Here is a 22,063-nt window from a genome sequence, read left to right on the forward strand (position 1 = left end):
AAGATGATGAGGTGTAGTGAGGATACAGTTAAGTCATGATGACATTTAATGTGGAGCAGACTCAAACAGTTGAATGGCCTACTATGTTCGCAGTCCTTAAAAGCTTGGTCAAAAACGCCGGGGTAAATATCCCAGGCGCACCCACCATGGAAATCATTGCGGGTGGGATGGAAGATTTGGCAGACCACTTAAAGTTCCGGTGAACAGGTGGGAGGCTGGTTTGCATGATGGATTGAGCTACATTCACAACCTTTTGTAGTTCCTTGCGGTCTTGGGCAGAGCAGGAGCCATACCAAGTGTGATACAACCAGAAAGAATGCTTTCCATGGTGCATCTATAAAAGTTGGTAAGAGTAGCTGACATGCCAAATTTCCTTAGTCTTCTGAGAAATTAAAGGCATTGGTGGGCTTTCTTAACTATAGTGTCAGCATGAAGGTACCAGGACAGGTTGCTGATGATCTAGACACCTAAAAACTTGAAACTCCTGACCATTTCTACTTCGTCCCCGTTGATGTAGACAGGGGATGTCCTCCTCTACTCTTCCTGAAGTCAATGACAATCTCCTTCGTTTTGTTGACATTGAGGGAGAGATTATTGTCACTGCACCAGTTCACCAGATTCTTGATCTCACTCCTGTACTCTGTCTTGGCATTGTTTGAGATCTGATCCACTATAGTGGTGGCGTCAGCAAACTTGAAAACTGAGTTGGAGGGGAATTTGGTGACACAGTCATAGGTATACAAGGAGTATAGTAGGGGGCTAAGAACTAAGCCTCGTGCGACACCAGTGTTGAGGATGATTGTGGAGGTGTTGTTGTCTATACTTCCTGATTCTGATCTGTGGTTAAGAAGTTCAGAATCCAGTCACAGAGGGAGGAGCCAAGGCTCAGGCCATGGAGTTTGGAGATGAATTTTGTAGGAATAATGGTGTTGAAGGCTGAGCTGTAGTCAATAAATAGGAGTCTGACATATGTGTCTTTGTTACCTAAGTGATCCAGGATTGAGTGCAGGGCCCGGGAGGTGGCATCTGCTGTGGACCTGTTGCAGTGGTAGGTGAACAGTACTGGATCCAGGCAGTCCGGGAGGCTGGAATTAATTTGTGCCATGACTAGCCTTTCAAAGCACTTTGTAATGATGGATGTCAGAGCTACCAACTGATAGTCATTAAGACATGCTTCTTGGTTTCTCTTAGGTATCGGGATGATGGTGGTCGTCTTGAAGCAGATAGGGACCTCAGACTGTTGTAAGAAAAGGGTGAAGATCTCTCTGAATATCTCCTCCAGCTGGTCTGCGCAGAATCCGGGTACTCCATCTGGGTCAGTCGTTTTCCGTGGGTTGACCTTCGAGAAGGCTACTCTGACATCTGCAGCGGTGACCTCAGATACAGGTTCATCCAGGGCTTCCAGGGAGGAGGGCATGCTCTCGCTGACCTCTTGCTCAAAACTGGTGTAGAATGCATTGAGTTCATCAGGGAGGGGTGCATTGGAGCTGCTGCCTTCACCTGGTAACCCGTTATGTCTTGTAGATCTTGCCATAGTTGGTTGAGGTCTGTGTGGCTGGCCTGGGACTCTAGCTTGTCCAGTATGGTCTTTGATGGACCTCCTTAGATCGTATCTGGCTTTCTTGTATAGGTCGGGGTTGTCTGACTTGAATGCCTCAGAGCTGGACTTGAGCAAGCAGTGGATATCCCTGTTCACCCGTGGTTTCTGGTTGGGGAACACACGGATTTGCTTCTTTGGCACACAGTCTTCTACACACTTACTAATGAAGTCAGTTACTGTAGTGGCGTACTCATTCAGGCTGGTTGCAGTGTTTTTAAATGCCGACCAATGCGCTGATTCCAAGCAGTCCCATAGGAGATCATCTGATTCCTCAGACCAACATTGCACAACTTTCTTTGATGGACTCTCCAGCTTTGAATGAGCTGAAGTTTATAGAGGCTAAAAAAATGCCAAGTTGGCCGAGGCAGGAATGGAATAGAGAATTCTGAAGATAACACAAGGCATTGAATTACTGTTACCCAATAAATTTGCTTCAGAGTTAAATGAGTTCTAAAGTTTTGATGTTCTACTGCTTTTTAAAAATGAGAGAAAGATTTTGTGGAGACACAGGATAGGCCCAGTAGCTAAAAAGCATTTTTAAAGAAAGGCTTTATCTTCATTATCAGTGACACAATATCAAAATCTATTTAGGTATGAAGGTCAGTGAAGCGGCTCTTTTGATAGTATGCTGAAGAACATGAATTGAAGAGTATAGATATGAAGGGCAAATAAAAACTAAAAATGTGTTACTTCTTTCTGCTTGTGAAGGAAGAGGAATTGGGGAAATTACCCAACTGGCCTCGTAGGTGCCATATACATTGGGAAATTCAGTACAGGGCTCTTCCAGGATGCACATTGCCAACACGTATTAAGGACAGAATATGCTTCAGATCACAGCACTTGATGATATGAAGAGCTGGCGTCTGAAGCACAACATCGCCATGGTTACCAAAAATGTATTACTGGCCCCAAGGCATCTGCCTTACAGTCTAGTGAACAAAGTATTTTTAAGAAGTGGGTACAAGCCAATGACAGCCATTAAAAGGAATCTCCATGGAATTGATCTCCATCCCAACATCACTTTAGCTCTCCCTCAAATTGTTATTCCAGTAGACGCTTCTGAAGAAAAGATAGATAGCAGGAATTGCATACATATCAATGCAGAGATTAGACATTGGGGAATGGACTGAGCTCATTCCTTGGCAGATATTTTTGGGTCTTTCTGTGTCTGAAATGCCGCTCAAGGGGTCGAATGGCCTCCTTCTGCACTGTAGGTATTCCATTCCATGATTCTACTCTAAGTATCCATCAGGTTAAGCATCTGCTGACCTTAACGTTGCCTCAGGCCACATAAGGTTACAACATCTGATGCTCAAAAATGCAATAATGTAAAAGCAAAATGCTGCGGATGCTGGAAAACAGAAAAAACAGAAACTCTTGGAAAAACTCAGCATCTGTGGAGCGGGAAACAATTAATGTTTTATGTCCACACAGCTTTTCCTCAGAGCTAAAGAAAGGAAGAAACGTGATGGATTTTACACGAGCACGGTGCAACAGTGGTTAGCACCGCGGCCTCACAACCCCAGGGACCTGGGTTCAATTCCCAGTTTGGGTCACTGTCTGTGTGTTCTCCTCGTGTTTGCATTGGTTTCCTCCGGATGCTCCAGTTTCCTCCCACAGTCTGAAAGACATGCTGGTTAGGTGCATTGACCCCGAACAGACGCCGGAGTGGGGCAAGTAGAGGAATTTCACAGTAACTTCATCGCAGTGTCAATGAAAGCCTCGCTTGTGACTAATAAATAAACTTTAATGCAGGTGAGGCTAAACAGAAGGTCAGTGGTAGAGGTGAGCTAGGAGAGATTGGACAAAGACGTTTAGGGCGCAAGATAAAGGAAGTGTTAATGGCAGTGCTGAGGACTATAGATGGTGCTGATAGTGGCATTAAAGTAAGAGGAGAACGTGTCACTAGGAGAAGTAAGAAGTCTTACAATAGCAGGTTAAAGTCCAACAAGTTTATTTGGAATCACAAGCTTTCGAAGTGCTGCTCCTTCATCAGGTGAGTGGAGGTTAGTTCTAAAGCTCATGATTCCAAATAAACCTGTTGGACTTTAACCTGGTGTTGCGAGATTCCTTACTGTTGTCACCCCAGTCCAATGCCGGCATCTCCACCTCATTAATAGGAAAACAAAGTTCAGCGCTCAGTGGAACATTACAAAGCTGGTAGAATTCAACGCCCGACTCACTACTCCTGTGTGCACTCAAACATATGTCTGCAGCTCTGCTTACTAGCATCTAACTGCCAGTGGAATTTTCCAATGTGATTTGAAATTGAAAGGCTGTGTGGCAAGCCATTTAACCTCTTTCGAAGCATCAACTTTTGAATGTGATATCCAGTGTGAATCAGCTACAGTTAGACTGCAGCCAGCACTCGTCAGGTGAGAAGCCCCTTTCCCAAGCATTCTTATCACAAATAGCAAATTGCCTTTTTCCGTGATTTTAGTCACGTTAATTGGATATTTGACACTGGATTGTTCCGGACCAATGATAAACAGAGGCATTAGTGAATTACACCTGAAACATAATGGAAAACAGATTTTGTAAACAACATATGAGAGCCCAGATGGGACCTAAATGAAAGCAAAGCAAGGCAATGTTAAAAATTGGAGTACTTTCCAAAGAAAAGATGCAGTGTAGTACCTCTGAATGATGAACATTATTTAATATGCTGGTTGTATCCTAAGCCTGAATCAGTGCTACTCTCCACACTTCAGTGAGTTGGGGACCTCTCTTAAAGATGTGCATTATGTGAAAAGCAGACTGGCTGTCAATATTGAACTATGTACTTATGTGTCAGACTACTAATAATGGCAAATGGTATTTACTCACTTCAGTAAAGACTATATTAATAAATGCAGCTGCAATACAGTACTGAGGTTTAAGTGAGGCTTGGTAAAATCTCAAATGGGATTGGCTCAAGTCCAAACGTTTAGCTGTTTTGCTGCTTCAAGTCTCTGCTTCTGAAGAGCATTTTAATCCTGTACAGATAGTGGTTATTGAAAATACTATGCAGTTTTGAATTATTGCTTCAATTTCTAATGAATAATTTTTCACACAACATCAGAAGCTAATGTTATAAGCCATAATCCTTATCCTGTTGCAGATTGCAACATTCCAAAAATTACCTGGCAAGTGAACCAGAAATAACATTGATGGCATAAACTACTTGTACAGAGAGATCTTGATACAGGTTGATTTAAATGTTAATAGTATTAAGTGTTGCCTGCCAACCTAACAAATAAAAATATTGAAGTTTTAGCACCTGAAATAAAATAGAAGCACAGGTCAACGAACATCTGGGAGAAGATAGGTTTTGAACAGAGGAAGGGTCCGAATCACAAAATTGTTACAACATAGGAGAAGGCCATTCAGCCCATTGTGTCGGCAAATTATCTTGTGCAAACCCCACCACCTATAACCCTGTTCATCTTTCCTTTTCAGATAACAATCCAATTCCTCCTCGAGTGCCTCGATTGGACACACCTCCACCACATTCCCAGCACCGCATTCCACATCCTAACCACGCCTGGTGTAAAAACAAATTCTGATGTAGTTGTTACTTCTTTTGCCAATTGAATCTGCATCTTATCTACTTTGTCCACGCCCCTCGTGATTTTGAATAAATCCATCAATTCTCCTCTCAACCCTCTCTTCTCCCGTGAAAACATCCCCAATTTCTCCAATCTACGCAACTGAAGTTCCTCACTCATGGAACCATTCTTGCAAATCTTTTCTGTACTCTCTCGAATGCCTTCATATCTTTTCTAAATTATGGCACCCAGAACTGAATGCAATACTCCAATTGAAGCCAAACCTGTGTTCTATACAAGTTCATCATAATTCCCTTGTTCCTATCCTTTATGCCACTATCAATAAAGCACAGGATGCTGCACACTTTATTAACTGTGCTCTCAACCTGTCCTATTTTTAATGATTTATGAATATATACACCCAAGTTTCTCTGCACTTGGACCACCTTTAGAATCATACCATTTATTTTGTCTTGTCTGTGTTCTTTCTAGCAAAGATGAGTTACTTCACACTTCTCTACATTAAATCTCATCTGCCACCTGTCTGCCCATTCAACTAAATCGTCTATGTACCTTTTGAAGATCTATTACAGTTCACAAAACTTCCAAGTCTTGTATCATCCACAAATTTTGAAATCATACCTGCACAACAAGGTCTAAATTATTAGTTTATATAAGGAAAAGCAAGAATCCCAATGCTGACCCCTGGGGAACTCCATGACAAGTCTTCCTCTAGTCTGAAAACATGCATTAACCACCACTCTCTGTTCACTCAACCAATTTTGCATTCATGTTGCTATTGTCATTTTTGTTCCACGAACTACAACTTTGTTGACAAGCCTGTTGTGCAACACTTCATCAAATGCCTTCTGGAAGCATTACCTTCATCAACCTTCTCTGTTACCTCATCAAAATCTCCAATAAGTTAATTAATGATGATTTTCCCTCAACAAGTCTGCACTTGCTTTCCTCTATTAAGCTTCAATTGTCCAAGATGACTAGCAATTTAGTGGTGTGTGTGTGTGTGTGTGTGTGTGTGTGTGTGTGTGGGGTGGTGAACACTAATCAGATGGAAATAGGAATTAAATATTGAAATCAGCTCTGGCTTGGAGCTGAATACTCTAAAAGAAAACTTGAAGCCAGAGACGCGTGGAGGCCGTAGCACCCAGCGGAAAGCCTGCAAAATGGCCTATGCTGACATCTCCTGGCCCACTGTGCTGCTAAAGCATTGCAGTGGGCTGGGAGGGTCGTGCCCCCTGAACGCTCATCTAATCACATCTGCCAACTCTTGGCTCATAGCTTTGAATGCTGTGATGTGCCAAGTGTTCATTCGGGTACTTTTTCAAGGATGTGAGGCAACGTGCCTCCACCACCCTCCCATGCAGCTCATTCCAGACCATCACCACCCAGCTTCCTTTTTGTTAATTTTTTCCATAGGATGTGGAGATGCCGGCATTGGACTGGGGTAAACACAGTAAGAAGTGTCACAGTACCAGTTCCGAAAGCTAATGGCTTGTGCTACTAAATAAACCTGTTGGGCTTTAACCTGGTGTTATGAGACTTCTTACCGTGTTGCTGACTAGGCCTGCATCCGCTTCTCATCCCTAATGGCCCTCAAGAAGATGGTGGTGAGTTACTTTCTTGAACCACTGCAGTCCAAGTGGCATAGATACAGCCACAGTGCTGTTAGGGAGTGAGTTCCAGAATTCTAACACAGCGACAGTAAAGGAGCGACCAATACATTTCCAAGTCAGGATGGTGAGTGACTCGGTGGGCTCTTGTAGTTAGTGTGTCCACTGGTCTTTTCCTTCTAGGTGATAGAAGTCATGGGTTTGGAAGGTGATAGTTTGAAAAATTCTAGGTGTAAATATAAATCCAGATTGCCCTCCCTGTATTTTTTACATTTGCTGGCCCTTCAGTGTTTCTTTTACAAGTCTTGGAATATAAATCAAATTACCAGATTCTGTCATGGAATTATCAAGATGAGAGATGCAGGATCACAATTTGATGATCTTACTGAGCTAATCCCTAAGTTTGGCTTTCACAGCGATGGGGTCCAGTGGCAGACCAAATCAAAATGAAAGACGGAGTTGGCCAGTCAGACAGTCTCAGTGTGGCTCAAGGGCAGGAAACAAATTGGATGTAAGGCAAAAGGAATGGAAATTCATGAGGTCGGAACATTTACATGTCAAATGTTTTTATGAAGGGTTCATCATTATAAAATGCACATTGAAATATTAAGGGAGACCACCTGAAAAGTAGGAATGTGTGGGATTGTTATGAAGGAATGAAGGGAAGCCAGACAAGGTTGTGACTGTAAGCATAAATGGCAATGGAAAGCAAGGGAAAAAATCATAATGTTATTCCAATTAAAGTTAATTCCAATTAAAGCAAGCATAATGCCAGAACAAATACTGAAAAGTAAATTTTGAAAAAAAAAAATTGGAATAATTTTATGTTTCCTCCAAGGCAGGTTCTGAGACGGTGGAGAGCATATAATGGAATGATGGGATTCCTCCCCTGGAAACCCAGCTGCCCAAATCCAGACATAATTTCACACTTGGATGGGCAGGGCCTGAGGTGGCAAATCTGCAAATAATTCACCCATTAAAGCCCTTAAGTGGCCACTTCATGATCTTTGCCTGCCCAGCTTCAATTTTTCAGTCTGGCGGTGCAGGTAGGGTGAGAAAGTGCCATTGAAATTTTTTCTGTCTCAGACAGGGGTCATATCTCACACTGAAGACCCCCTCAGAGTTACTGCACCCTGTCCCCCCCAGGACTTTGAAGTTGCAGGACCATTGTTGCTGCCCCCCCACCCCGCCATGATCACCATCCCCACTTCTGCCCCTCCCTCCCTCCCACCCCAGGCATCTCCCACACTCCTTCCTTTGAGACTTCGCCCCAGGTATAGCACTGCAGTGCTGCTTCTGACCACTGCAACAGAGTTTGATTTTATTTGATTTGATTTATTATTGTCACGTGTATTGGTATACAGTGAAAAGTATTGTTTCTTGCACGTTATACAGACAAAGCATATTGTACATAGAGAAGGAAAGGACAGAGTGCAGAATGTAGTGTTACAGTCATAGCTAGGGTGTAGACAAAGATCAACATAATATGAGGTAGGTCCATTCAAAAGTCTGATGGCAGAAGGGAAGAAACTGTTCTCAGGTCAGTTGATATATGATTTCAGATTTTTGTATCTTTTTCCCTATAGAAGAAAGTGGAAGAGAGTATGCCCAGGTATGTAGGATCCTTGATTATGCTGGCTGCTTCTCTGAGGCGGTGGAAAGTGTCGACTAAGTCAATGGATGGGGGGCTGGTTTGTGTGATAGAGTGGGCTTTGTTCATGGCCATTTGTAGCTTTTTTATGGTCTTAGACAGAACAGGAGCCATACTAAGCTGTGATACAATCACAAAGAATGCTTTTTATGGTGCATCTTTAAAAGTTGGTAAGTCGCAGCAGACATGCCAAATTGCCTTAGCCTCCTGAGAAATTAGAGGTGTTGGTGGGTTTTCTTAACTATTGTGTTAAGTGTGGAGGGACCAGGCCAGGCTGTTACTGATTTGGACACTTTGAAACTTGAAGCTGTCAACCATTTTCACTTCATCCCCCATTGATGTAGACAGGGCATATCTTTCACTACACTTCCTGAAGCTGATAACTATCTCCTCTGTTTTACTGATACTGAAGGAGAAATTGTCAACAATGCCAATTCACCAGATTCTCTATCTCTTGAACTTGAAAAGTGAGTTGGGGGGCGAATTTGGCCACACAGTCATAGGGGTATAAGGTGTAAAGTAAGGGGCTGAGGACAGAGCTTTGTGGGGCACTAGTGTTGAGGATAATACTGAAGGAGGTGTTGTTGTCTATCCTTACTGATTACAGTCTGTGAGTTAGGAAGTCTGGGATCCAGTCACAGAGGGAGGAGCCAAGACCCAGGCCATGGAGTTTGGAGATGAGTTTTGTAGGGATAATGGTGTTCAAGGCTAAGTTGTAGTCAATAAAAAAGAGAAAAAAGTAAAATACTGTGGATGCTGGAATCTGAAACAAAAACTGCTGGAAAATCTGTGGAGAGAGAATAGAGCCAATGTTCTGAGACTGAATGACCCTTTGTCAGACCTGCTGAGATTTTCCAGCATCTTCTGTTTGTGTTTAATAAATAGGTATCTAGATGGTTGAAGAGCTGTTGGCTAATCTGGTTGGCCAGCAGCTCTCATGGATGGGACTTCCATTCATCATTGACAAGAAGTTTTGCTCGAGTGAGTGTTAAATGCCAGTGAGAGTTCAAAGTCGGCAGCTGTGTGTTAGGTGTTGACTCTCAGGATGGCAACTGCCGTCCACTCTCCATCCTTAAAATTCTATCCTTTCTAAAGAGTATGCAAAGCATGAGAAATTATGTTAAAAGCCCTTTAAAAGGATGTGTTAACAGCTCGCGAGATAGAACATTGCATCTAGACATTGACAACAGAACAAGGAAAATGTCCTGACGCCTGCAGACTATGAACAATGCATGACTCAGATGTGGTGACGCTTAAACTAAGATAACAGCAAACATATGACAAATTATGATAATGTCAGATCAGAAACTCTAAATGTTAGTCAATTTTTCAAACTGTAAAAAAGACACATAAAAAAGAAGCTATGTTAACAACCCAGTATTAAAAATAGTTCACTATGACCAACACTAATGCTAAGTTCAATTTACGGAAACTATGAAACAGGGGAAAAAAGAGCAGAGGCATGTTGTACTAAATGCTTAATCTTCTGAATAAAACATTGAATTTCCTTGATTTATGCGACCAGAGATTACGGATACATTTATTGTGTAGTTACATGCAGAGTGCAGCCAGGAAGCATGTTGTTTGTATTCCATGGCTCCAGATCAAGGTCTTGCAGCCAGGAGAGTGCTCTGTGAATGTGTGCTTACACTGTAGCTATAACCCAAGAGGCGTAACTATACCTCTACCAGGACGGTTTTCACACTACTGGGCTGCTGAATCAGTTTGGAAAACGGGTAATAATGGAAGCAAGTGTAGGTACGAAGAAAGCCTACAAAAAGACAATTACATTTTAAAAATTAAACTTTCAGAAACACCAAGTACCTTTCATGAAATCACAACCTATAAAACTACAACAACAAGCTCAGCCTTGAAGCTGTTCTCTTAGATATTGGCTTTTATTTGGTTGGTAAATAAAGTTATTCTCACACAAGATCTATTGAAATTGCAGCAAATCATTGCAAAATTGTTTTTTTTCATTGTTTCATCTTTTTAATTGGCAACCCCAAAAGTTTCAATGCAGAGAACATCCTCACTGTATGAATGATAGTTAACATTTCAGGCTTTGTCTTGTAATTCTCTTCCCTACACTGCTCTCCTGAAGACCATGACACTTTAGAGGGGTATTGTGGCACAAGCCCTTGTTGCAGTCCAAAATGTAAAACAGACAGTGAAAGCTTCTAAGAATATAAAAAGAGGAAATGAGTAACTAAACCGAATCTTGGTCCCTAGGAAGATACAGCTGGGGAATTAGCAGTGAGGAACACAGAAATGGCTGAGACATTGGATCAATATTTTCACCAAGGAGGACATGAGTACCATTCCAATAGACAATGCTGACATTATAGAAAGGCAGGAACTATCAGCTGCTAACCAACCTCTACGTGTTCCCCTCCAGTCGCATACCCTCAGTTTTGTTAACCTTCTCTTTAACTGAATGGCCTCAAATGCCTTCTAGAAGTCTATATCAATAACATTCATAGAAACTCCTTTATCTACCACGTTAGTGGCTTTCTCAAAAATTCAACGTTACATTGAAGTTGTACAAGACAGAACCTACGCTTTACAAATCTATGCTGGTTCTCTTTGACCAGTTCACTTTTTTCTTTATTCTTTTATGGGATGTGGGCATCGTTGGAAAGGCCAGCATTTGTTGCCCACCCCTCATTGCTCTTTGAACAGGGTTAAAAGTCAATCAAATTGCTGTGGGCCGCGAATAATGCTTCACAAATCTTACTGTGTCATGACATACCTTCTTTACACTACAAAAATTTTTGATGCACATCTATCTTCTCCAACTAAACTGCTCTCTAGCAAAAGCCTCTATACAAGGCTCGATGGGCCAAATTGACCTCCTTCTGCACTGCAGAGATGCTAAGATTCAAAATCTGAATCCTCCTAAAAACACGTCAAGCCATCATTTAATGCAATTTTCATTAAGAAATTTACAATGGATCTTGATCAATTAGGCCAGTGGGCTAACGAATGGCAGATGGAGTTTAATTTAGACAAATATAAGGTGATGCATTTTGGTAGATTGAACCAGGGCAGGACTTACTCATTTAACAGTAGGGCATTGGGGAGAATTACAGAACAAAGAGATCTAGGGGTACACATTCATAGCTCCTTGAAAGTGGAGTCACATCTGGACAGAGTGGTGGAGAAGGCATTCGGCATGCTTGGTTTCATCGGTCAGAACACTGAACACGGGAGTTGAAGTTGCACAAGACATTGGTAAGGCCACACTTGGAATACTGTGTGCAATTCTGTTCATCCTATTATAAAAAGGATATTATTAAACTAGAAAGAATGCAGAAAAGATTTACTAGGATGCTACCGGGACTTGATGGATTGAGTTATAAGGAGAGGCTGGATAAATTGGGACTTTTTTCTCTGGAGCGTAGGGGGCTAAGGGGTAATCTTATAGAGGTCTTTAAAATAATGAGGGGCATAGATCAGCTAGATAGTCAATATCTTTTCCCAAAGGTAGGGGAGTCTAAAACTAGAGGGCATAGGTTTAAGGTGAGAGGGGAGAGATACAAAAGTGTCCAAAGGGGCAACTTTTTCATGCAGAGGATGGTGAGTGTCTGGAACAAGCTGCCAGAGGTAGTAGTAGAGGTGGGTACAATTTTGTTTTTTAAAAAGCATTTAGATAGTTACATGGATATGATGGGTATTATGGGATATGGGGCAAATGCGGGCAATTGGGATTAGCTTAGGGGTTTTCAAAAAAGGGCGGCATGGACAAGTTGGGCCGAAGGGTCTTTCCATGCTGTAAACCTCCATGACTCTATGATTCTAATGAAAGACAGTTGCAATACAATACTTACATTGAAAATGTATACAATTTAAAATTGTTTCCCGTTGATTTGAATTGTTTTCAGTTTTTCTAAGTCTACATTTGTCAATGTGAAAGTTCATAAATAAAGGGTAATTGTGCGATCAGAATCTTAGTGACAATGTTAGCCTGACATCTGGGCCTGCCTCTGTGAGCAGAGTCTCTTGATCTGGGGCGGAACTGATGACAGGGTGACTTTCAGGTCATGTTCCACTGACAGGCGCTCTGTCCTTTTGTTTTTTACATAAGCCAGCTTTGAGAACGTCAACTCACACAGGTAGGTCATGGGAAACAGGAAAAGTACTGCCATAGCATGATGTGAAATAAATGGATATTCTTGTCTGCAAGAAACCAAAATGTGTCTAGAGGCATCTCTGCAAACTTCAGTGCGTGATCCATCCCGAGTACTGCAAATTCCTCTTGTTCTTTTAGTGACAACTTCTTTGATGACTCAAGAGAATGTGAACAGAATGGATCATGTGTCCAGTCAAAGTCTTCCATATCCGAGGTGGGGAAATAGCAGCTAAACTTCTCCTGTAGTGTTTTAAGATGTGTGGAGATGAGGTTGAGTATGGTTTTGCCAGCAGGATTTGCTGATGCCAGCTTGAACATCTCATTTGACTCACTTGCCACTTTTCCCTGCCAAAGGGTCAATTTTGATCTGAAGCCTGAAGTTTGTCTGCAGCAGTCAGAATGTTCTCATTTTCCCCTTGCATTTTAACATTCAGCTTGGTCAGACTCCTGAATATATCTGGAAGATTTGCAAGCCGAACACACCAACAATCATCCCGTATTAAATCCTTGTGTGGCAATTCATGCGGAGCCAAAAATTCTTTCAGTGCATTATGGAGATCATAAACACGAGCCAGGGCTTTTTCCTGTGTGCATGAATAAATCCCTGGTACTCCACTCCCATCTCTCCACACAAGATTGTAAACAAGCACGATTTCAAAGGATGTGACTTCACATAATTCACGATTTTCACAGTTTGTTCTAACATTAGTTAATTCAGATGGTATTGTTTTGCAACAAGGGTTTCACGATGCAGGATACAGTGGCTGATGTGGATATTAGGATTTTGTTCTTTCACCTTACTCAGGAATCCTTTGATTTTTTTTTTCCCCCATCACCAAAGCTGCTCCATCAGTGCAGATGCTATTGCACTTGGTCCATTGCTTCTCTTCAGGTGGTAAGAAGTCTCAACACCAGGTTAAAGTCCACCAGATTTATTTGGTAGCACAAGCTGCAGTAATTTAGGTAATTTTGTCATTTCATAGTAATTTTGATAGCTTTCCAAAAGCTAGTGGCTTGTGCTACTAAATAAACATGTTGGACTTTAACCTGGTGCTGTGAGACTTCTCACTGTGTCTACCCCAGTCCAACGCCGGCACCTCCACATCATCTCTTCAGATAAGCAGGGCAGATGTGATACAAAAGATTTTCTCTCTGGTTGCATGACCAGACAGTTTTTTGCAAAAAGAGAAACTGTCTCTGATGGAATCCTCATCAACATACCTCACGTTGGCAAACAGCCAGCAGCGTCTGCTAATATCTGTGGGAGCATCAATCAGCAGGGCAAATTTTCCACTCGTTTCTAATTCCTGTTGAAGCACTGGTTCAATACCAACTGACATTTCATCAATACGCCGTTTGATTGTACTATTAGACAGAGGAATTTGTGTTGATTTCTCTAGCAGCTTCAGTTCCCAACATTACTCTCTCAACACTTTTGCATGCTGACAGGGTTTGGGTTTCAGCAATGGTGTGCGGCTTCTTTGATTTTACCATTAGCTTAGCCACCAGCTAACTTACCTCCTGCACATTATCTGAAGCCTGCACATACTCCATCATTTTGCTTTACGTTCTCTCAGGTTTTGAAGTACTGCACATCCTTGCTGGAGAGCAAATGGTATTTTGTATTGAAATGGCTCTTCAACTTGCTTGGTACCATTGTAGTATTTGAGTGTCTCCCCACATAAGAGGTATCCTGGGACTGGGCAGGAGGCATCACCCAGTCCATGAAAATCCCAAGGCCAAGTAGCCATCACTGTACTGACTGTGTACGAACCTTGCTTTTTTCCACTGGTATTCCATTCTTTTGACCACATTGACACCAGAGTGAGATTCCTCACTCCTCTTCACGAACTTATCCATGTTGTGGTCATACACACAACGCTACACAAGAAATGCATCAACTTATAAGCACAATTTCAGCTCTTCTGCTGTGCCAAGCCAAAAAGTGCTCCTCCAAAGGTGTACCCTTGCCTCAGCACCACGTAACGGAGTTACCTACCTTCAGCTGCCTTCTTGATCTTTGCAGCTTCTTTTTGGGTCTCTTTGACCATCTCACTTAAGATCTGCTCCTTGTAGCTGTTTTTCCAATGGGAACTGTTTTGCCTTTTCTGAACTTCATTGCTTCCTGTTTCTTACCTCTGTCTTCTTCCCTTACTGAAAATATTGTTTTTCTCCCCCCTCCACTTTGCCCTGTTTTATTGACCACTCCCTGTATCCCTTGCATCTCTCAGGGTTTGTGCATCCTTGTGTTTTCGCTTTTTGCGCAGGTGCTCGGGACCTTCATCTTCAGCTCCATAGTCAGCATCCCCAATCCCAAGGAATGTGGGGTCACCCCTGGCACGCACCAGCTGGGAAAAGACTGCACGTACACGGTTCAGATTGTTTCACATTGGTCAGGCCCATCAACAGGCATTTGGCCAATGCTAAAAATCCAAATGGAACATGTGTGGAAGGCCTGAGGTTCGTCAGGACTTGGAGATGCCAACCACGGAGCTGAAAACTAGATTTAGTTTATTTAAATTCAACTTTAATCATTTGAATCTTATTTTACAGCATGCTAAACCCCTGATCTAGAGTCACATGTGGGCCAGGCTGGGTAAAGGTGGCAGATTTCCTTCCCAAAAGGGTTTTATTTCACAATAGTCAATGATAGTTGCCATGATCAGTATTGCTGAGACTTTATATTCCAGATATTTTTATTATCAGTTGAATTTAAATTCCACCAGGTGCTATGGTGTGATTTGAATCCATGGCCTCTGGATTACTAATCTAGCAATACTACCATTATGCCACCATCTCCCCCCAAATGCTGAGATTTAAGGAAGTATCATATAACATAAATAATAAGCCCTTGAAAACACTTAAACTTGTGTAAATAAACATTGTGCAATTGACAGCAGAGATTAAAGAGCCCGAAGTGTCAATCAAACAATGCTTTCTCTGGGATGCAAGCTGCTTCAGGAAGAGTAACGGTTGTCTAAGCTCTCAGCCAAAACTCATTATGGTACTTGATATTGATACTTTAAAGGGTCCAGGTGATTGACACTCTTATTGCCTAAGTGAAATGACATTTTTCAATATAGTAGAAAAAAATGAATGAATTGCTAATTTAAGAAGTTTTTTTTGGACATCATACTGTCACTGTAGGGCTTATTGGTTCTATATAACATACTGTGGGTTAATGAACAAGGAAGGACATAGCTTGAAATCAAGGGCATGGGAGTCCCGTGGGTGAGTGAGGGATTTGGCTTGACATGGGGGAGCATGAGGAGTACCTTGTGAATCTGTTTTAAAAGGTCTCCTCATGCAGGCTAGAGCCCACGTCTGCTTTGAGGGGTTGTGAACCACAACTCTTTAAAAACCTGGCCCAACTCCATGAATTTTGCAAAGGGGTAGGACATGTAGAATGCAGCAGGCCAGATCAGGAATACCAGATGCGGATTTTTGACAGGAACCAGCCCACTCCTTTCAAAGGCACCCTCAAAATCCAGACGGCCCCGGAAAGGGTCAGGAATCCCTGAATCAGGACTTCCCCACCATTTTTAAAAGGCTCCTGTGTCATCATGACTCTGAACATCCAGCATTTAGGCTGTAGTGTGAACATTTCACATGACTGATTTAATGTACAAGATAAATAACCAATTTCCTGTATCTAGTAGTTTCAACGCAGCACCAGTCACACAATGTATTATCACAGAAACCAGCACTCTTTTATGTCTTGTGGTACTCATCATCTCCTTCCCAAGGCTATTAAGGGTCATCTTGTCAGTGATGCTCACATTACAAGAATGAAGAAAAAAAACAGAGGCAGTAATTCCCATCACACTTCAATTATTTAAAAAAATTATTTCACAGGATATGGGCATCACTGGCTAGGCCAGCATTTATTGCCCATTGCCAATTGCCTTTGAGAAAGTGGTGGTGACCCACATTCTTGAACTGCTGCAGACCAGTAGATACACCCAGAGTGCTTTTGTTAGGCAGGGAATTCCTGGATCTGATCCAGCAACAGTGACGGAACTGTGATTATTTCCAAGTTAAGATGGTGTGATGGTGGCCTTTGTCTTTTAAGTAGTGGAGATTGTGGGTTTTTACAGTGCTGTTGATTAGGTGATTTGTTGCGATGTACATTGTAGATGATACCCATTGCTGCTACTGTGTGCATCAGTGGTGGAAGGAGTGAATATTTAAGGTCATGGATGAGTTGCCTGTCAAGCCTGGTGTTGGATGGTGAACTTCCTGTTAGGGCTGCACTCATCCAGGCAAGGAGAGACAATTCCATCACACTCCTGACCCCTTGAGCCTTCTAGATGGTGGACAGGCTTTGAGGAATCTAGAGGCGAGTTACTCTGCATACAATTCCCAGCCTCTGAACTACTCTGGTATCCACAGTATTTATATGGCTGATCCAGTTCAATTTCTGATCAATGGTAACCCCCAGTACGTTGATAGTGGGGGATCTGTAATAGTAATGCTATTAAATGTCAAGGGGGATTGGTTAGATTCTCTCTTTTTGGAGATGGGCATTGCCTAGCACTTGTGTGGCACGAATATTACATTCAACCCAACTCCGAATGTTTCCAGATTTTGCTGAGGATGGCTTCAGTAACTGAGGAGTTGCATTTGCAACTGAACATTGCACAACTATCAGCAAACATCCCTAGTTTAGACATTAGAAGGGAAGGAAGGTCATTGATGGAGGTGGTTGGCTCTAGGACGCTACCCTGAGACACCTCTGTAGTGAAATCCTGGAACTGAGATGATTGATCTCCAACTGCCACAACCATTTTTCTTGGTGCAATGCATGACTCCAATCAGTAGAGAGTTTTCCTCTTGATTCCAGTTTTGCTAGGGTTCTTTGATGCCACACTGAGCTCTCAGCATAGTTTGGTGAATTATGACTATGTCAGGCTGTTGCACGACAAGTCTGTGGATCAGTTCTCCCAATTTTGGCACAGGCCCCCAGATGTTAGGAAGAAGGACTTTGCAGGGTTGAAGAGTGCTAGATTGATGCTGAGTGGTCCACCTGGTTTCATTCTTTATTAACTTTCTGCAGAGATTTTGAGACAACTGAGTGGCTTAGTAGGCCATTTCAGAGAGCATTTAAGTATCAAGCACATTGCTGAGGGTGCAGAGTCACATGTAGGTTAAACAGGGTAAAGATAGCAGACTTTTTTCCGAAAAGGGACGATTTTTCTCTCTAAAGAACATTAGTGAACTAGATGGGTTTTTACAACAATCAACAATGGTTTCATAGCCATCATTACTATTCAATTTAATAATGGAATTCAAATTCCCCAGAGCATTAGCCCAGACCTCTGGATAGCTAGTCCGGTGACATGACTACTATGCCTGCACCTCCCCTTATGTGATGAAATACACAGCAATAACCACAGGTGTAATTTGCTAAGGAAGTGTTAACATCCATCAGTATAGCAACATACCATACTCTTCATGGGTACATACATGCTGTGTGTCAGCTGTAGTTGAATTGGTAGCACTCTCACTACTGAGTCGGAAGGTTCTGAGTTCAAGTCCTACTCCAGGAGTTGAAATCAAAAAATGAAGACTGACCTTTCAATGGAATGCGAAAGGAGTCCTGTCGTTCAGAGGAGATCCAGTCTGTCCTTCCTCTCAGGTGAATGAGAAAGAAGACACAGCCTATTGTGCAGTAGAGCAGGGGAGTTATCCCCAGCGTCCCGGTCAATATTTATCCCTCAAATCAGCATCATGATTAGAAAGTTATTATCATATAGCTGTTTGTGGGAGCTTGCTGTGTACAAATTGGCTGTTGTTTATCCAACATTACAACAGTGACGACGCTTTAAAATAACTTCATTGGCCGGAATGCGCTTTGAAATATCTGGTGGTCACGAACAGGGCTATAAACATGCAAGTTTGTTTTCTTACTTCATACCATTGTTAAATTAGTGAAAGCACATACCATGGCAATTTTGAATCCAAAGCCTGGTTCTCCCAAGATGTTGTCCTTTGGAAGTCTGCAGTCTTCAAAAATGAGATTTGTGGTAGATGATGCTCTAATTCCCAATTTGTCTTCTTTCTTCCCCAAAGATAGTCCCGGTGTAGGCATCGGAACCAAAAATGCACTTATTCCCTGCAAACACAATGCAAGCAAAACAAATTTGATACACTGGAATAAAAAATGGAATGTATTTTCACAAAATCATTTTCAAATTTTTAATAAACTTTTAAACTAAACTTCATAAAACACTGGCTCGGAATCAATTGGAGCACTTTGAAAGATGTGAATGAGAAGGGATGCAGAAAATATTTACAAAGATTGGGCCGAAGGGCCTGTTTCCCATGCTGTGTTGTTCCTGGTTCTTTGTTCATTGCTCTGTGGGTGAGGAGTTTCAGTTAGATGGAAAAGCTGAGGTCGTTTGCCTTAGAGAAGGGAAGCTTAAGGGGAGATTTTATAGATATATCCAAAAGCATGAGGGTTCTCAACAGAGAAGGTAGAGAAAAAAACTGTTCCCATTGGCAGAAGAGCAATCCAGATTGGCGAACCAGAGGAGATTGGCAAAAGGAGCAACAGAAATATTTTTACACAGCGAGTGGTAAGAATCTAGACTGCCCAAGAGTGTGGTGGAGGCAGATTCAATGATGTCCTTCAACAGAGAATTGGGTAATTATGGATAATTATCTGAAAAGAAAGTGCAGGACTAGGGGAAAAGAGCAGGGGAATGGGACTTGGGCTTTACTTGAGAAAACAGTCTTACAGAATGCCCCCGCTATGGGCATGACAGGCCAATTGGCCTTCTTCTGCGCTATAACCATTCTTTGATCATATTACCGGGTGGCACAATGGCACAGTGGTTAGCATTGCTGTCTCACAGCACGAGGGACCCGGGTTCACTTCTCAGCTTGGGTCACTGTCTGCGTGGGTTTCCTCCGGGTGCTTTGGTTTCCTCCCACAATCTGAAGGACATGCTGGTTAGGTGCATTGACCCGAACAGGCGTCGGAGTGTACTGACTAGGGGAATTTCACATTAACCTCATTGCAGTGTTAATGTAAGCCTTACTTGTGACTAATAAATAAATTTTACTTTAACGATCTTCCTATTCTCCCATCTACCCCATTGATCTCAATTTATTCTGCTGAGAACATAAGAACATAAGAAATAGGAGCAGGAGTAGGCCATCTAGCCCTTTGAGCCTGCCCCGCCGTTCAATAAGATCATGGCTGATCTGAAGTGGATCAGTTCCACTTTCCCGCTTTCTCCCCATAACCCTTAATTCCCTTGTCTGTCAAAAACCTATCTACCCATGACTTAAATATATTTAGCGAGGAAGCCTCCACCACTTCAACGGGCAGAGAATTCCAGAGATTCGCCACCCTTTGAGTGGAGAAGTTCCTCCTCAACTCCGTTGTAAACAAGGTAGAACACTTTGGAACAATGGGCACTATGAAATGTTTTCAATCTAATTATTTGCTTGCTGCAGCTGGAGATTCGCTCAATTTGTGTGGAAAAGCCATTCCCAGCAAATTTGCCTCACAACTTCACCATAGCTAGGATGTTCCCAATGTAAAGCCACTACTCTGGAATCATAGTTAGCAAGAAGCAAGGTCAGGGACAGAGAGAGCTTTACATTATTCTGTAGACATGATAGTGATAAAGGTGGAACAAAAACATAGGCAACTATTAACAAAAAGTACTGAGGTGAAAAAGGAACAAGGAATTTCAAAAAAGCAACCATAGTCTCGAATTAACATCATGTGTTGGTGGTAGAAATAGGACTATATTGAGAAGGAAGAAAAAACTTCAAGAAGAAAGATAAGTTTAACATAAAGATTAGTACTTGGATAAAAAACAGGTCAATTAAAAACCAATTAAAAGTTGTGCCAAATTAGGGGCAAAGTTGTGTTAATTTGAACCAAGAAAAGCCTTATTATATATTGTTGGCTGTGAGCCCAAAAATCCATTAGCATATTTAAACAATGAGCCCCAGGGAAATATTGCTCAATTGACAGCCGACGTCTCTGATCTATGCTGTCAATTTCACAATGTTCACTTACACAAGTTAAAGAGGTTTTGAGTACTTGGAATTTGGTTACTGATACTTTAAAGGGCCTGGATGATTGACATTTCTATTGGGCCGTAGTGAAAAAATTATTTTAAAGAAAATGGAAAGTTATCAATGGATATCTGTTCTTAAAGCTTTTTTTTACACATCCTTCTGTCACTATAGTATGTTTTTTATACAATCTGTACTGGGTAAATAGGCATGGGGGGTGCAGGACGGTTGTTTGGGAGTCATACCTCTGGCATGAGGTGGCATAGAAATTGTTGGGGGGGGGTGGGAGCCTGTGTGGGGGAGTACGTGGGGGGGGGGGGGGTGGGGGTGGCAAAGTAGCGACGGGTAGCACTGGTGGGACTGTTTTTATTTTAACTGGAATGAAATCCCTCAGCACCAAGGCAGGTCTTTTAAGCGGACTACCTCCACACTCAGCTGCTTCAGAACTTCTCTGGGTTCGGCCATCCCGACTGCAACCCTTACCTCTCAATGAAAATCTCATCCTGGTGAGCACTTTCCCCCAAGGTGGGCATGCTGAGTCACTATTTTCCCAAACCAAGGATGAAAATTCAGTTCAGTGTGTTCGTAGCATCATAGGAGTTATAATGTTCAAGAAGGCCATTCAGCACGTTAACCTGTGCTAATGCCAACTGTTCAACTGGAGCTATTTATTCTAACCCAATACCTTCCCTTTTCATAGACTTCATTTTACACACTTTACCAAATTCCATTTCAAATAATGCTACTATGTATACCTCAACAGTAACTTGTAGCAACCCATTCATAGGAACATAGCAAGCCTGTTCTGTCATTCAGTTACACCTTGACATGCATTCATTTTTTTCATTCATTCATTTGTTGCCCATCCCTAATTCCTAACAGTCAACCACATTGCTGTGGGTCTGAAATCACCATGTAGGCCAGACCAAGTAAGGATGGCAGATTTCCTTCCCTAAAGGAAATTACTGAGCCTGATCGGTTTTTCCAACAATTGTCAATGGTTTCATGGTCAGCATTAGACTTTTAAATTCCATATTTTTATTGAATTCGAATTTTACCATCTGCTCTGGTGGGATTCGAACCTGGGACCCAAGAATATTACCCTGTGTCTCTGGATTACTAATTCAAAGACAATACACCATTGTCTCACCATGACTGGTATTTCAACATTGCTTATCTGTATTTGATCCAGATTTCTTGATAGCCTGACCCATCGATTTAAGTTTTGGCATTTTTAATTGACAATCCAGTCCTTTCTGACAAAATTAAGATTAACAGGTAGCCGCACAGTGGTAATATCACTGGGCTAGTAATCCAGAGGCGCAGGTTGCTGCCCTGGAGACTGGATTCAAATCCCACCATGGCAGCTGATGGAACTTCGATAAAGAAGCCTGCCGTCCTTACCTAGCCTGGCCTACATACGACTCCAGACTCACAGCAATATGGTTGAGTCTTAATTGCCCTCTGAAATGGCCAAGCAAGCCA

The 22,063-nt window shown here is 42.1% G+C and overlaps 1 protein-coding gene across 1 annotated transcript in view; it reads right to left on the reverse strand.

The window, feature by feature from the left end:
- Positions 1-22,063, reverse strand: part of acads (acyl-CoA dehydrogenase short chain) — a 133,871-nt gene that overhangs the window by 52,093 nt on the left and 59,715 nt on the right. Inside the window, exon 6 of the mRNA XM_080208444.1 lies at positions 18,486-18,656. Coding sequence (XP_080064570.1) covers positions 18,486-18,656 — 171 coding nt within the window. The remainder of the gene's footprint in view (positions 1-18,485; positions 18,657-22,063) is intronic.

The sequence above is a fragment of the Carcharhinus amblyrhynchos genome, chromosome 20, assembly GCF_965287045.1.
Source record: "Carcharhinus amblyrhynchos chromosome 20, sCarAmb.v2.hapA, whole genome shotgun sequence".
NCBI classification, from domain to species: domain Eukaryota; kingdom Metazoa; phylum Chordata; class Chondrichthyes; order Carcharhiniformes; family Carcharhinidae; genus Carcharhinus; species Carcharhinus amblyrhynchos.